The sequence below is a fragment of the Phyllostomus discolor genome, chromosome 14 (genome assembly GCF_004126475.2).
Source record: "Phyllostomus discolor isolate MPI-MPIP mPhyDis1 chromosome 14, mPhyDis1.pri.v3, whole genome shotgun sequence".
Classification (NCBI taxonomy): domain Eukaryota; kingdom Metazoa; phylum Chordata; class Mammalia; order Chiroptera; family Phyllostomidae; genus Phyllostomus; species Phyllostomus discolor.
In genome coordinates this window covers 47,422,539-47,436,191 of record NC_040916.2, presented here as the reverse complement: position 1 = coordinate 47,436,191, position 13,653 = coordinate 47,422,539, and the positions used below count along the sequence as shown (strand labels likewise).

General features: G+C 54.8%; 2 protein-coding genes across 2 annotated transcripts; both read left to right on the top strand.

The window, feature by feature from the left end:
* The first annotated feature begins 6,750 nt into the window (after positions 1-6,750).
* Positions 6,751-9,661, top strand: S100A3 (S100 calcium binding protein A3). The gene is made up of 3 exons (XM_036014984.1): positions 6,751-6,830; positions 8,522-8,667; positions 9,105-9,661. Exons 2-3 carry the CDS (start codon positions 8,527-8,529, stop codon positions 9,267-9,269), a joined length of 306 nt encoding a protein of 101 aa, XP_035870877.1. The 5' UTR covers positions 6,751-6,830; positions 8,522-8,526; the 3' UTR covers positions 9,270-9,661.
* A 1,258-nt stretch (positions 9,662-10,919) lies between these two features.
* S100A4 (S100 calcium binding protein A4) lies at positions 10,920-13,122 on the top strand. The gene is made up of 3 exons (XM_028502820.2): positions 10,920-11,071; positions 11,893-12,048; positions 12,826-13,122. Exons 2-3 carry the CDS (start codon positions 11,908-11,910, stop codon positions 12,988-12,990), a joined length of 306 nt encoding a protein of 101 aa, XP_028358621.1. The 5' UTR covers positions 10,920-11,071; positions 11,893-11,907; the 3' UTR covers positions 12,991-13,122.
* Positions 13,123-13,653: the final 531 nt, after the last annotated feature.

The window sequence follows — 13,653 nt, the reverse complement described above, 5'->3', positions numbered from 1 at the left end:
TTGTTGATAAAATTTTAATAATCCAGTGATGCCCCTTAACCTGGCTGGCTTAGTTGGAGTGCTGAAAACTGAAGGCCTCCTAGATCTGACCCCCTTCTGGGCCCTGACTCTCCTTCTAGAAGTCTCCCCAAGGCCTGAGGTCCCATACTTTGGGGTTTCAAATACCAGTGAAAATTTGGAAATTGAGATAGTTTGCTAACTTTCTTTCTTTCTTTTTTTTTCCAAATAAATATATTAAAAAAGGCAAATTCCGTCTACTATCACTGTCATTTCATAAAAAAGAAAATCCTAACAAAGAAGGAAAGACATAATCTCAGAACAAAGGGTAGACTCTGACGTTCTATACCGTGAGAAGTCATGGTATGAGGATCTGCTCAGGAGACCTGTGTTAGTCTACTCAACCAGCAAAGCTTCGTGTTAGGGACTTCTTGTCTAACTGCCGGCCGTGTCCCTGATTTCAGCAAAGCTGTATTTCCTTTTACATCTGCTTTCCGACAGGCCAGCTCTAGTCAGAGTTCATTCCTATCCTGTTGGTCTCCACTGACAGCTACTAGGACCTGGTTGATAACAACATTCTGATTTTTTCTACCATTTTTCCTAAAATTGCCATAAATTTTGCATCCTATGGTGCATTATCAGATGATGGTTTGACCATGCTTTGCCATCTCATAACAAGGTCACCAACTTTCCAGTTTGCAAAGGTTAGGTCCTTATATTTTATTCTTTTCTCTCTTCATCCAATTCCACATTTTTGGTTCCTTTTTTTTAATGGATTTCACTTCTAGTTGCTAAATTCTCTACCAGTTAGGAATATATTCAGTTGTGAGTTACAGGAAACCTTATTAAATGTTGGCATTAAATGCCTTATACAATAGCAAGTCTGGTGTGTGCAATTCAGGTTTGGTTCAGTACTTCTGGTTACCTGTTACTGTCTAACAAACTACCCCAACACTTGGTGAATTCAAATGTAAATTTATTATCTCTTAAGGTTCTGTGAGCAGACTGGGATTGTTACTGAACAGAAATGGGGTTCTGCTGCCCGCTCTCTATCGGCAAACTCCAGAGGCCGAGGCCTGGCGAAAAAGGGAAGAGGTTGTTTATTCAAAAGACGCACAACTTTGGGAGAATGGCAGGCTTCTGCCTCAGAGCCCGTTCCCTCTGAAACACCCAAAGGAAAACCCCACCACCCTTTGCCAGATTAGTTCAAGGCTGTGCCTGGAGTTTCTTCTCCCCAGAGATGGAGAGGAGCCGAGTGAGGAGATGCTGGGACCACTTGCTTGTTCTCACTTACTCTTCTGCCTTAACTGCACGCCTGGGGCTGGTGAGGCAAGGCCAGGTATGTTCTAGCAATAAAAACACGAGAAGCCTACCTTCCTAATACTCTGTAGGAAAGGGAGCCAGTGAATATAGGTCAGGGAATCATGATAATGGTAATTAACGTTTCCATAGCAGTTCTCAGAGCTCTGTTTGTGTACATTGTCATTTCAGCCTCCTGGTAGCACCAGGAGGAGCTATCATTAGGTGCTTTTATAGGTGAGGAAACTGGGAGGGAAGAGCACTCGTCACTTGTGGAGCACTTCCTCCGGCCAGGCTCTGTGCTTGGCCCATTCGGGCACCTTCTCATTGACTCCTCAGCGTTGGATGAGGGATTTGCTATCCGTTGTTGCACTTCACGGAAGAGGAAATAGGGGCTGGGAGAGGTTAAGAAGAGCCGTGCTGGGTCTTGACCCGGGTCTCTGAGGAAAGGTCTCACTCCTATGCCTTCCTCCCCTTCCCTGAGCCATCTCCAAAGCCTTGGCTTTGTGTCAGGTGACGGGACCCTAGGTGAGCAGAATCCAGATGCTCTGGATCAACGGGGAACAAGGCCCAATTGCTAGTGGTGGCACACTGTAGTCTGACTGTTTGCTGTGGACACCAGCCTCTGCTGGGGCTCAGTTCCAGGTTCTGGGGCTTATTTGGCTGGTGGAGACTGGCCTCAGCTGGCCCGGGCCTGAACGGGACTAATATCTTTTCCTTTCGCATTTGATAATCTAACAAACGTCATCCTTTCTTAGCTGATTTCAACAATCTTTCCTGGTCCTGACCTTCCCCTCACATCTCTGTGCCGGTGCAGAGAGCAGGAGGATCAGGAAAATGGCCCCGTGTGCAAGACCGCTGACCAGGTTCTCTCTCACCTCCTACTGGGACTGCGGTCGGGAGGAGAGCCTTAGGTAGACACCTCTCACCTCCCATCGGGTCCTGCTGTCACTTTGGCCTTTGGTCTTTTAGGTAAGCCCCTGGCAGCCTATTGACCCTCTAAAAAAAAGAGAGACTTAAAGCAAAGGTGGGCTCTGAGACAGGGGCATGACTGAAATAGGGCTCTCCCTATTTAGATCTCCCTGTCTTTGGATCACTTGATCTCCCCACCAACTCACTGCTCCATTCTGGGAAATGGACATAATTGGGCATTGACCTGGCAGTCAAGAGGGGTGGTAGGTCTAAGCCCCACAGGCTCTCTTTGATCCCATTTCAGATCCTCTGCCCACCCCTATCCCCCAGTCCTGGAGCGAAGGCCTCCCTGGCTGTAGCCCCAGGAATCAAACACCCCTCCCCACGCTTCCTCTGTACTTGGCTCAGGTGATGGGAAAGGAGGTGGATCAGTGTGACAAGGTTCATTGGCCCCATGGGTCACCCTGTCCCTCAGGCCCAAGTCCTCCTGGCACAAGCACGTGAACACCCAGGTGCCCTGGGACACTTTGTCTTCTTTCTCTCTGACGTGCAGCACTAGACCTGACCTTTGGGAGGCAAGGCAGTTTCCTGGGAGGCCTTTGTGAGGTGATGGTGGTGATAGTGGGGGACAGAGGCAGTGAGAGCTGGGGAGAGGGTCAGTGCTGTAAGAAGTCCTGCCAGGCAAGATAGCATCTTGTCTCACCCTTTATACTCTGGCGCTACTTCTGCGGGGAGAGACCCTCCCCACGTGGTGTGCTTCTCAGAGCCGTGTCCATCACTCACCCGAGAGTTCTGGTGAGAGGCCAAGGGCAGGGCTCCACCCCAGGGCAGAGAATCAAGTGGAATCGTAGACAGTGGGGGTGGGAGGGGAGGATTGGTCCCTTGAGGGCCTCAGAGGGGTGGTTAGTGTGACCTGCGTTTGGAACCACTGTGGCAGGGGCGATTCCGGTGGACGCTGGGCAGCGCTTCCAGCAGTGCAGGAGGTCCCAGCCACTGTGAGGAGAGCTTGGAAAGCCAGGGGAGAGAGGCTGCAGCTTGGCCCTCTGCCTGCGTGGAGGTGGAAGGCTGGACAAAGTGACCTGGCGAGGAGGGCTGGTTCTCTCCCCCCACCTCCCTTCTCCCTGCTGCCCCCATGGTGCTGCTACCTCCATTGAGAGGGCTGTGTGCGACTGCTGTGTGAGACTGAGACCTCTGCCCCGAACTGGCTACGGCAACAGCAAGACTTTCACAGCAGAGTCTCGCCATAGGAATCTTCACAACACATTTTGGAGAAAAAGAAATTAAGGTCCAAACTAGGTAGAGGGTGTGTTCAAATCAGGTAGGTGGGCAAGAGGGTGCTAGAGCTTAGAGTAAGTGTCCCACCAAGGGTTCTTTCCCTGATGGTCCTCCAACCCCAAAATGCCTATACTCAGACCCCTGTCTGCACCCCCCACCTGCTCCGGCCTGCCCTGCTCTGGAAGTCTCAGCCTCTCCCACTGGGCAAACAAAGGTGGGACATCCAGGCCGAGAACCATGAGGGGCTGGGGGACGAGGACATTGCTCAGGAGCCTGGCGACCCAGCCCTGCTCTGACCGACCGCCTGTGTAAGGTTCCCTGGGCCCCACCACCACTTTCTTTCCCTCAACCCTGCTTCTCGTTCTCCCTGGCATTTAATCTGCCTGCTTACAGTGTACCGCACATGTATTTGTTATTGTCTGACTTCGCCATTCAGTTGCCATCTTCACAGAACAGGGACTGTGTCAGTTTTGTTTGTGGCTATATCCTCAATGCCTTGGACAGGTGTCTCTAAATATTTATATAAATAATAAATGACTCTAAGCCCTGCCGCTGATTAGTTACGTGACCTTGGGCAAGTTACCCACCTCTCAGTTTGCATTTCTGCCCTCACCAAAAGCCAGGCACTACGTATATAGGAACTCTGTGTGGATGAATTCATTTGAGGCCCACAGCAGTCCTGTGAAGTGGTCCCCATTATTATCCTTGGTCACTGACAGATGAGGAAGATGAGGGGTGGTGGTGGTAAGGGAGTGGCCTGCTGCCCAGAGGCGGCTGGTGGCGAAGCTGGGGTATCAGGGGTGAGTTCCACCTAGAACTGAGTTAATTGCTGGTCCACTCTGGCCCCCACTTCCGTGCCCTGCTCCTTGTAATTCCTTGCCAATAAAACAGGGCTAATCACAGGCCCCATTTCCCTCCCGTTGTTCTCTCCCCTCAGCCACAGGGGCTGAGTCTCCAAGGAGATGATGGTGCAGGCAAGGTTTGGGTGCTGGGGGCCAGGGTGAGCTCATGGTGTCATTTCTCTGGCTGCCTCCACGAGCACGGGGCTTCCTCAAGGGCCTGGCACGTGACCTCTCCTCCCTCTTCCACACTCTTCTGGGTCTTGGGTTCTCCGCCTGTGAAACGGGAAGGGTCCGGCTCAGGGATAAGGAATGGAGAAGGAATATGCAGTGTGGGGAGGAAGAAACTTTCCTTTACCCATTTTAGGTTCTTCTAGCTGGTCTAATAATTAAATCAACACGAGCCTGATTAAAAAAAGAAAATAGCCAAATTTAATTACAGATGTACACATGGAAACCCCCCACGCACGAGAGAGTCAGAGACCCCCCACACATGCAGGGTTCAGAGGCAGAAAGTTAAAATGAGGTATGTATGACACTCTGAGCTAAGGATGGGGTTGGGAGGCAGGGATTCGGGGGGAGGGTTATTGGCAGGATGATAAAAAGAGCGGGTGTTCAGTAATTAGTTGTTTGCACTGCCATATAGGTAGGTTGTAAAAGTTATTTCTGGTGATACTCTTATTATGGACAAAGCCCCTAATTTAAATACTTTAAGGGAGAGGTAAAATCTTCTTATGAACCCACAGGGTCTCAATTGCCTTCAGCTCAAAATAAATCACATGCCCAAATGCTGCGTCTCGGGAGGCCTGTTCCAAACCCCACAGGAGGGATTTCCATTTCTGGTGACATGGTAAACTGTGCCCTGTTCAAGCTAAAAACATCAAAAAATGCTGCGCAGAATTGAAAAAAAAACACAACTTTTTCAAGTATGTAAATGCTGACAAAGCAGCAAGGAATGAAGGGATCACAGTCTAAGTAAAAGCAGACTCCAGGAGTTGAGCGGGGCTCCAGGGCCCCTTGTGCCCTGAAGACATTGACCGAACTAAGCCAAAACAAACTTTAGTTTTGTTGGTTTGTGGAGTAAAGAAGACAGAGCTAAAGACCAGGGTCCACTCGAGCTGGGGAGACAAGGGGGACCCCTCTCCATGATGCCGTGGCCATAAACGGCTACGTGTTTAAGCTAAAAACCAGAGGAAACCCATGCCTCCCGTTTTGCTTCATGGGACTGCAAGGAGCGGTGGTGCTGAAGGGAGCGGGGAAGACAGGAAACAGGCGGCCGGGCAGGAGTCTGCAGGCCACACTCCTTTAAGGCACTTTGGCGGTGGTGGGGGCCGGCGTGCAGGGGCTGGTGAGAGAACTCAGCCCAGCCAGACCGCTGCTGCGAGTGCCCTATGAGCAACACACCTCCCTCCTGCGCCTCAAAGACGCCTGTAGGGGTTCAGAATGCGTATCCCCAGAACGCACCGCCCTGGCATGGGGATTCTTTGAGCCGAAGACAATTGAGGTCCAAAAGTCTCAGGAAGAGTATTTGTGTCCCCTTTAGCTGCCTACAATAATTTAAATAAAGGACCTGGTCCAGGAAGAGCACTATTACCAGAAAGATCTGCAAAGAACGTGGGCTGGGCTGGGTGCGGGAGGGGAGACTCAGCCGGGCTTGGGGACAGAGTCCTCTCTGTGTCCCGGTGTCTCCTCCGGGCCCAGCGAACATTTGTTTTTCCACCTCCACGCGAATTGCCTTTCTCCCCTCTGAAGTCCCAGCCTCCAGCCCCCTTCTCTTCAGTTCCTAGTAGCTTATCACCCCACTTGTCTGACCCCTTGTGGACCCCATATTCTTATGGAGATCCCTGTACATACAAAGTTAATAATTTTTCTCCTGGTAATCTAATTTGATTATTAGATCAGCGAAAGAACTTAGAAGGGTAAAATAAAAATTTTTTCCTCCCTCACACATCCTACAGGTGGTCTCCTTAGGGCTGTGAGCAGGTACAGTCACCAGCCCAAAGCAACCAAACGCAAAGCAATCGAGATCAGGCAGGGGACTGTCCCCTGACTTCCTTCTCATCACCTGTAAATGGTGGGCTCAGCCAGATGTTCCAAGACCCCCCTGGCACTGGGGTTCTCTGGGGTACCAACTTACTCCGGGCGGAGTGTGTTCCCACTTTGCATTCTGTGGCGCCTGTCCAGAGCAAAGCGTAGGGGATGGGAGTGGTGGGCTAGCCCAGGAGGAGACGGGCGAGAGGCTGCCCCAGTTCCCAGCCCTGGGGGAGAGCAGAGGAGGAACGAAGTGGGTGATGACTGAGGCCCAGACAGGGCCTTTGATGTGTGCGTGGACAGGTGGGTGGGTGACAGCCCCAGTAATAGGTGCTTCCGGAAAGAGGGGGAGCCCCGGGGGCATCCTCCGCTTGACCTGCTTGGGCTCTCCTATAATTACCCTCTTCCTTCCCTGGCAGACTACAAATAGGGGTATGCTGCTTCTAGGTGCCTACAGTTGAAACACCAGCACCAGTGGTAAGTGCCGGCTGCTTGGGTCCTGCTCTGGTTTGGGTGTTAGGCAGCGCGGGATCTGTCTCCAGGACCAGGGTCGGACATGGGGCTGGAGGGATGACCACAGCAGGGTTGATGAGGTGAGGGAAGTCAGATATAGTGGACTCAGAGGTTCCCTTGTACGGTGAGGGGGTCCGCTGGGAAGTTTGGGTTAGGGGGTGTGTGTCAGAGCTGAGGGCTGGGCCTGGGGTGGGGGCGATGGGTTAAAAGCACGGGGGCTACCCTTGGTTAGCTCCCTCCTCCTCCCCCTTGCTTCCTTCCTTCTTCCCTGGCTGCGGGTTGAGACAAGCCAGACTGCTTGGGGAGGAGAGGATTCCCTCCAGTTTCCAGGCACCGAGCTTCTGGAAAAGCAGCAGTGGTGGCACCGGGCAGGCTGGCAGGAGCCCAGAAGGGCAGCTGAGCACCTCTGAGATTCCTCTCCCTGGGATCATGGCCCTGTCTTCTCCTGGGAACCTGGGCACCCTGCTCCCATCCTGGGCTGCCACAAAGAGACCCCTGGGAGTGCTTGGCCCCAGCTCCCCCTGCCTTCTCTTCCCACACAGCCACAACCGTTTGCTGGTCATTTGTTCCATAGGCCCAGCAGAGGGGGAATCATCAGATTAGAAGCAGAGGCTTGGCCCTGGGTCTCTCGTGTTGTAAGACTCCTATCCCCTGGGGGAACCGGGAGTGAGTCATGGGGCTCAGAGGAAAACAACACTTGGCTCCCGGCTGCCCGATGGTCTCACCAGGCTGCAAGTGTCCTCCCAGAAGGGCAGTGAAAGGAGCCAGTGGAAAGGGGGGAGGGAAATTCCAGAAAGGGTTTCCCCTCCAACAGAACAGGGTACCCCTATGCAGAGCCTTCTGTCTCAAGGCCCCCAGGGGTCAGGAAGCTGGGATGGCCCCAGACGGGGCAGATTAGAGGTAGACAAATACCTGATCTAGCTCCCTGTCTAGGCCCGGGAGGTAAGACTGGCCCCGCTTTGTAGATATGACACCTGCCTGACTCAGCCTGTGAGACGGGATTGACCCCACTTGACAGATAAGGCGCCTGAGACCCAGGCAGGGTAAACGGTTCATCCAGGGCTGCGCAGCTAGTGAGGGGCAAGAGGGTCCCAGAAGTATTTCCCTTGGATGCAGCTTCCCTGAGTCAGGGGAGGGACGGTGAGGCATGGCGAGGCAGTGGGCGTCCCTCGTGGACCTGACCCTTCCTAAGAACGCCCAGCTTCTTCAAGAACCTGAGGACAGGGAGCATGGGGCAAGGCTCTCTTTGAGCAAGTTCCTACAGAAGTTCTGGGGTCCTGAAGGGGAGGAAGCTTCCAGGGCCAAGGGTTATATGTCCTGGGGTGGCGCAGAGGGAGATGAGTTTTTCTTGGGTGTCTGGAATGGGAAAATGTGGAGAGAGTCAGGGAGTCCTTTGGGGGCCTTGCAGGGATGATGGGGAAATGAGACCTCTGTCCAGGAAAATAACAACTCGGTGGAGGGGATGGGCTGTAGGGAAGAAGATTAGGTGACACTGGTATAATCAGGGTGGGCTGCTTGGAGGAGGAGGGGCTTGTAGGGCCAGAAGCCTGGCGGAAATTAAGACAGGCCTGGGAGCAGTCCCAGAAACATGGAGGGTAGAGGGGCGGGGGGTGACCGGGGCTTCTGCTGTGGGTCACATCCTTGTTCTGCAACAGTGAGGATGGCTAGGCCTCTGGAGCAGGCGGTGGCTGCCGTCGTGTGCACCTTCCGAGAGTATGCGGGGCGCTGTGGGGACAAGCACAAGCTCTGTCAGGCAGAGCTCAAGGAGCTGCTACAGAAGGAGCTGCCCACCTGGACCCCGGTGAGCACCTGGGGTGCAGACCCTGAGGGGAAGCACTGCTTGGACAAGCTCCGAGCATAGGACAGCAAGAGGGGTGGAGCTAGACCATGCGGAGGGGGTACTGGGAAGGGAACTGACACTGGAATCTCAGTTTCCTCATCAGCCCTGCTGGTTTCCAGGGCTGCTGGGAGGATGGAGTGGGAGCATGGGAAGAATGCCTAGCACATAGAGGCACTCGGTGGCAATAGTGGGTGCTCAGTACGTGGTCTGAGAAGGAGGGTTTGGGAGGGGGCTGGTGTGGTGAGTTATCAGGGTGGGGAGGGTGAGACTGGCCCCTGGGGGGGTGTGGGTTGGGATGGGTGGGATCACACAAGAGTAGCGGGGAGGAAGCAGTGCTTGTGTAAGGTGTCCTGCCTTCTTCAACCTGCCCCCATCAACCCCTCCCGACCCCCTCACAGACGGAGTTCCGGGAGTGTGACTACAATAAATTCATGAGCGTTCTGGACACCAACAAGGATTGCGAGGTGGACTTTGCTGAGTACGTGCGCTCCCTTGCCTGCCTCTGCACCTACTGCCACGACTACTTCAAGGACTGCCCCCCGGAGCCTCCCTGCTCCCAGTAGCCTCTGCTCCAGCAGGTGGGGCACCTGCAAGCCGGGGCCTGCTCGGATCCGCTCCGTCCCTGGCCTGAGGTGGTCCTGATCATGTCACCCACATCCCCCTCCCCTCTCCTGCACCCTCTCCACCAGGAGTCTCCCAGTTTTGCCCCTGATATCTCCATCTGGAGCCTTCTCCCTTTGCCCTTGGTGGGGGACCCATGAGGGACCCGTTTCCAGGATCACAGCTAGTGACGTGTACAGCAGCCACGCTCTGCGTCCCTACAGCGGCCTGAGAGGGGTGGGCAGGGGTGGGGATTTGTTTCGAGGCTCTCCGGGCCTGACAGGGTGTGCGCACACATGAAACCACGACAGGAACAGGCCGACTTAACTCCTAATAAAGAACTGGTGTCACTTGGCTTGGTTTTGTTCTTTTAAGAGGACAGCCAGGGCCTTAGGGCAAAGTCTGCTGACTTCTAGCTCCTCTCTGGCCTTTCCCACTGGAGAACAAGAGGCGGAGGGCAGTTTCAGACACTGTGGAAATGAAATGGTCTCTGTGGTCCAGCAGGAGAGGGTGGGATCTACACAAGGATGATGTCCAGGAGAGGCTGGGGGTCTCTCTCTGGGGTCTTTGAGGGACAAGCTTTATTGGGCTGTTCAGGAGGGAGAGAGGGCAGCCTGGGGAGGGAGAGAGGGCAGCCCGGGGATGCCCTCTGACAGGATGTTGTGAAGGAGGGTGGGGCCGTGGGGCTGGGGCGGGTTTGTTCCCTGCCCCGGGCTATGTGAGCCCAGAGAGCAGCACTAATTGGATTAGGGTGCCTGAGATCGGATTAGGGTGTTGTCCCAGCCAGGGAGGGGTGCCTTGCAAACCATAGGGGAAGGGGAGACCTTGAGGTGCACCCCATCCCTGAAGCCACAGCCACTTGAGGGTCTTAATCATTACTTCTGACCCTTACTCAGTCCCTGAATTCATATCCCACCCTGAGGGGCTAACCCTGATCCCTAACTCTCCCATTTTGTGTCATTTTTCTCTCTAACTTTCTACCCCATTTTTCATTACAGACACCTACCCAATTCTAAACTCCCACTGGGGAGGGCCCTCCCTGCTCCACCTGCTCCTGGTACCGCCAATCCGCCCCTGAACTCCCACACCTGATTCCCACTCCCTACTCTGTCACTACCTCTCCCAGGGTCCCTTCTCCACTGACAAGCTTGGGTGGTCCCAGAGCCTCCTTTAGGTGTTAGCCTGTTCCTCCTCCCAGACCTCCAGCTCCTGCCCTGGGCCTCGCTCAGCATGGCAGAGAGCCCTTTGGGGAGGGGAGAAAGGCAGCGTGAGCTGTCCCAGTCACTGAGCCTGGGGTCCTGTCCCTTAATTCCTGGGCAGTCCTGTTTCCAGGGCAATTTCCCACCCATCACCCACCACACCTGGATCCCCTTTCCTAGCTGCTGGGTGGGGCCACTTATTCTTTGCCCCCCATTCCCAGGCATAGACTGCCCCTTCCTTCAGCTACCTAAAACTCAGGCCGAGCTGTGTACACTGTGGGGGGAGGGTGCCCACCTCATTGAGGCCCCTGCTGTGCCCACTGGGCTCTCCCATTGTCTCTCTTTGGCCCCTCAGGGCAGGGAGCTGTGTTTCCAGGCTGGGCCGTGTGGAGGGGGCCCTGGCATGCACCACATTGGCCCAGGCGGGAAGGCTGCCTCCCTCTCTCCCCCATCCACCACCATGGGCAGGGCCTGGCTGGGGTATAAATAGGTCAGACCGCTGGGCTTTCCCCACCCTTCCTGTCTCCCCAACCCTCTCTCCTCAGCGCTTCCTCTCTCTTGGACTGGTGAGTTGTGGTCACTTGAGTGGCAAGCAAGGGGTGGCAGGTTGAGGCTCAGGGCAAGAAAAAGAGGTGGCTGGTAGGGGCCAGATGTGCTGATGAGGTCCAGATGTGAGATTCCAAGGTGGAGGCTCTGGGGTGGGATGTGTGTGCATGCACACCTGTGAATGTGCAAAAGAGAAAACAAAGAAAGACGCGTGCAGGTGGCTGGATTTGAGCTATAGTACGTTCAATTGCTCTAGTATGTTTGGTGTGCGTGTGACCGGTGGGTGTGCACATTGGCTTGTGTTTGCTGGCTTGTGTGTGCATACTCTGGTGTGGGAAGCAAAGTGGAGGCAGAAGGCAACTGCGAGCTTTTGTCTGGTAGTGTCCGTGAGCCTCTGCCCAGCACCCAGCAGCCCAGCCCATGGGCGATCGGCCTCCCCGGCATCCCTGCCTTTGCCACCTCACCCTGCCCCTCCCTACACTAGACCGCTGGTGTTTTCCGCTACAGGCTCCTGGGCAGGCTCCAGCAGCCTCGCCCAGTGCTGGGAGGGGGGAGAATGAGCTGGGCGGGCTGCTGTGGGCTGAGTGGACTGAGTGAGGCCCCGGGAGTTTGCTGCCTGAAACCCAGAGCCCGTTCAGTGGATCCTGCAAGTGTGTGCTGCCAAAACACACCTTTCCCACTGTGCTCCCCCCAGGAGTTGAGCCCCACCTTTCTGGGCTCCCCCCGTGGTGGGAGTAGAATGTCACCAAGGGTACCTTGAGTGATGGGAGTGGGGCGGGGCATTCTAATTACACAGCTGGGGTGGGGTAGATAAGGAGGCCTCTGTGACCCCCGCCCGCAGATCTCGACTGCTACCATGGCATACCCTCTGGAGAAGGCCCTGGATGTGATGGTGTCTACCTTCCACAAGTACTCGGGCAAGGAAGGTGACAAGTTCAAGCTCAATAAGTCAGAGCTAAAGGACCTGCTGACCCGGGAGATGCCCAGCTTCTTGGGGGTGAGTGACTACTGCCTGGGAACGAGTCTCCATTGTGGGGCGTCCCCCACAGAGGAGGGGTTAGGGCCCTGGGGGGTACCAGTCTTTCTGCAGAGCCGTGGCTTCAGCTGGCACCTAAGGTTGAGTTGGGGAAGGTGGGGCAGAGAGCTTACTCTGGTTGCCCGGGGTGGAGACAGAGTGAGGACCCACCACTCACTTTCTGGCGCCCAGCAGAAAGGAGGCTGAGAATGAACAGGCAGGTTACCGGTCCAACAATTGGCCAGGGGCTTTGCACAAATTAACTGAAGGGCAACCAAAGCTCAGAGAAGCTAAGTAACATCCTGAGGCAGTCAGTGTGCAAAGCTGAGATCTGCGAACCAGGATGGCCCAACATCACTTAGCAAAGAACAGCTTTTGAGTTTCTATTTGGCTTTTAGATGTGAAGACAGTTAAGGAGATACTCACCTGCTTATTTCCCCTGATCAGGCACAGCTTCCACCTGTATCAGACTTTATGCAGTTTGTGTACCGCTTTCATGACCATTGGCGAATTGGATTCTTAAAAAGACCTTGGGGGAAGATGCGGTCCCCTTCTCCAGTAACACCCTGGGGCTCAGATTTCCTCATCTGCAGGGAGCCCACCTCCTGGCCTAGCTTAGTCCCCGAGGCTGGAGTTCCAAAGCTGGACCCCCCAGCACTGGCTGCGCCTTCTTGAGCCCACCTGCATGTGGACACCTGGTCTGGTCTTGGCTCCGTCCCTCGGGTGCTGGTGTCTACCTGTAGCTTCTTCCCCTTGCAGAAAAGGACAGATGAAGCAGCATTCCAGAAGCTGATGAGCAACTTAGACAGCAACAAGGACAACGAGGTGGACTTCCAGGAGTACTGTGTCTTCCTCTCCTGCATCGCCATGATGTGCAACGAGTTCTTCGAGGGCTTCCCCGACAAGCTGCCCCGGAAGAAATGAGGGCCCCTCAGATGCGGTGGGGGCCTGCCAGCTGGAGTTTCCCCTGTGGGCAGTGAGCACAAAGCCTCGCCCTGGCTCCTCCGAATGTGTGCAGGATGCTGAGCAAATTCAATAAAGATTTTTGAAAACTATGAGTCTAATGGTCTGAAAGACGCTAGGGGCATGGGGTCGAGGCTGAGGGCTAAGGGAGCTGAGCTGCAGTTTTGTGGAGAGAACTGGAGGATGGGGGAGGGATGTAGTGTGACTGTGTGTGTGTGTGTGACGGAGTTGACTCTGAGTGGACCAAAGGCAGGTAAAGGGACCCCCAGAGGCTCGGAATGTGCCAGCTCTAGAATCTTAGTTGGGGCATTTGCTACTCCCACCTCTCCAATGGTGGCTCCGGCCGGACCTCTGACTAAGGCTGGGATGGGTGGAAGGTCACATCTGCTCCTGGTTGGTGTCTGGGATGAAGCTTGTGCGCCTTGAGGGTGCGGTGGGGGAAGGGGCTGAGTCATGGGGAGGCCGTGGGGGATGTGGAGGTGGGCTCGGTCCTGGTACCTCCTTCCATTGCACGGCTTAAACCCCTAGGCATGAGTGTGAGTCCTTCCTGGGCGTGATCGGATCAGAGGGGCGATGTGGAGGGAGACCAGGCTCTTGGCAACGGCCTGAGAATATTGTCCTTCT

Bases quoted from the DNA above. Each gene is read 5' to 3' on its own strand.
- S100A3 (XM_036014984.1), top strand. From the start codon at position 8,527: ATGGCTAGGCCTCTGGAGCAGGCGGTGGCTGCCGTCGTGTGCACCTTC. The intron at 8,668-9,104 runs GTGAGCACCTGG...ACCCCCTCACAG, and splicing joins AGCTGCCCACCTGGACCCCG to ACGGAGTTCCGGGAGTGTGA.
- S100A4 (XM_028502820.2), top strand. From the start codon at position 11,908: ATGGCATACCCTCTGGAGAAGGCCCTGGATGTGATGGTGTCTACCTTC. The intron at 12,049-12,825 runs GTGAGTGACTAC...TTCCCCTTGCAG, and splicing joins AGATGCCCAGCTTCTTGGGG to AAAAGGACAGATGAAGCAGC.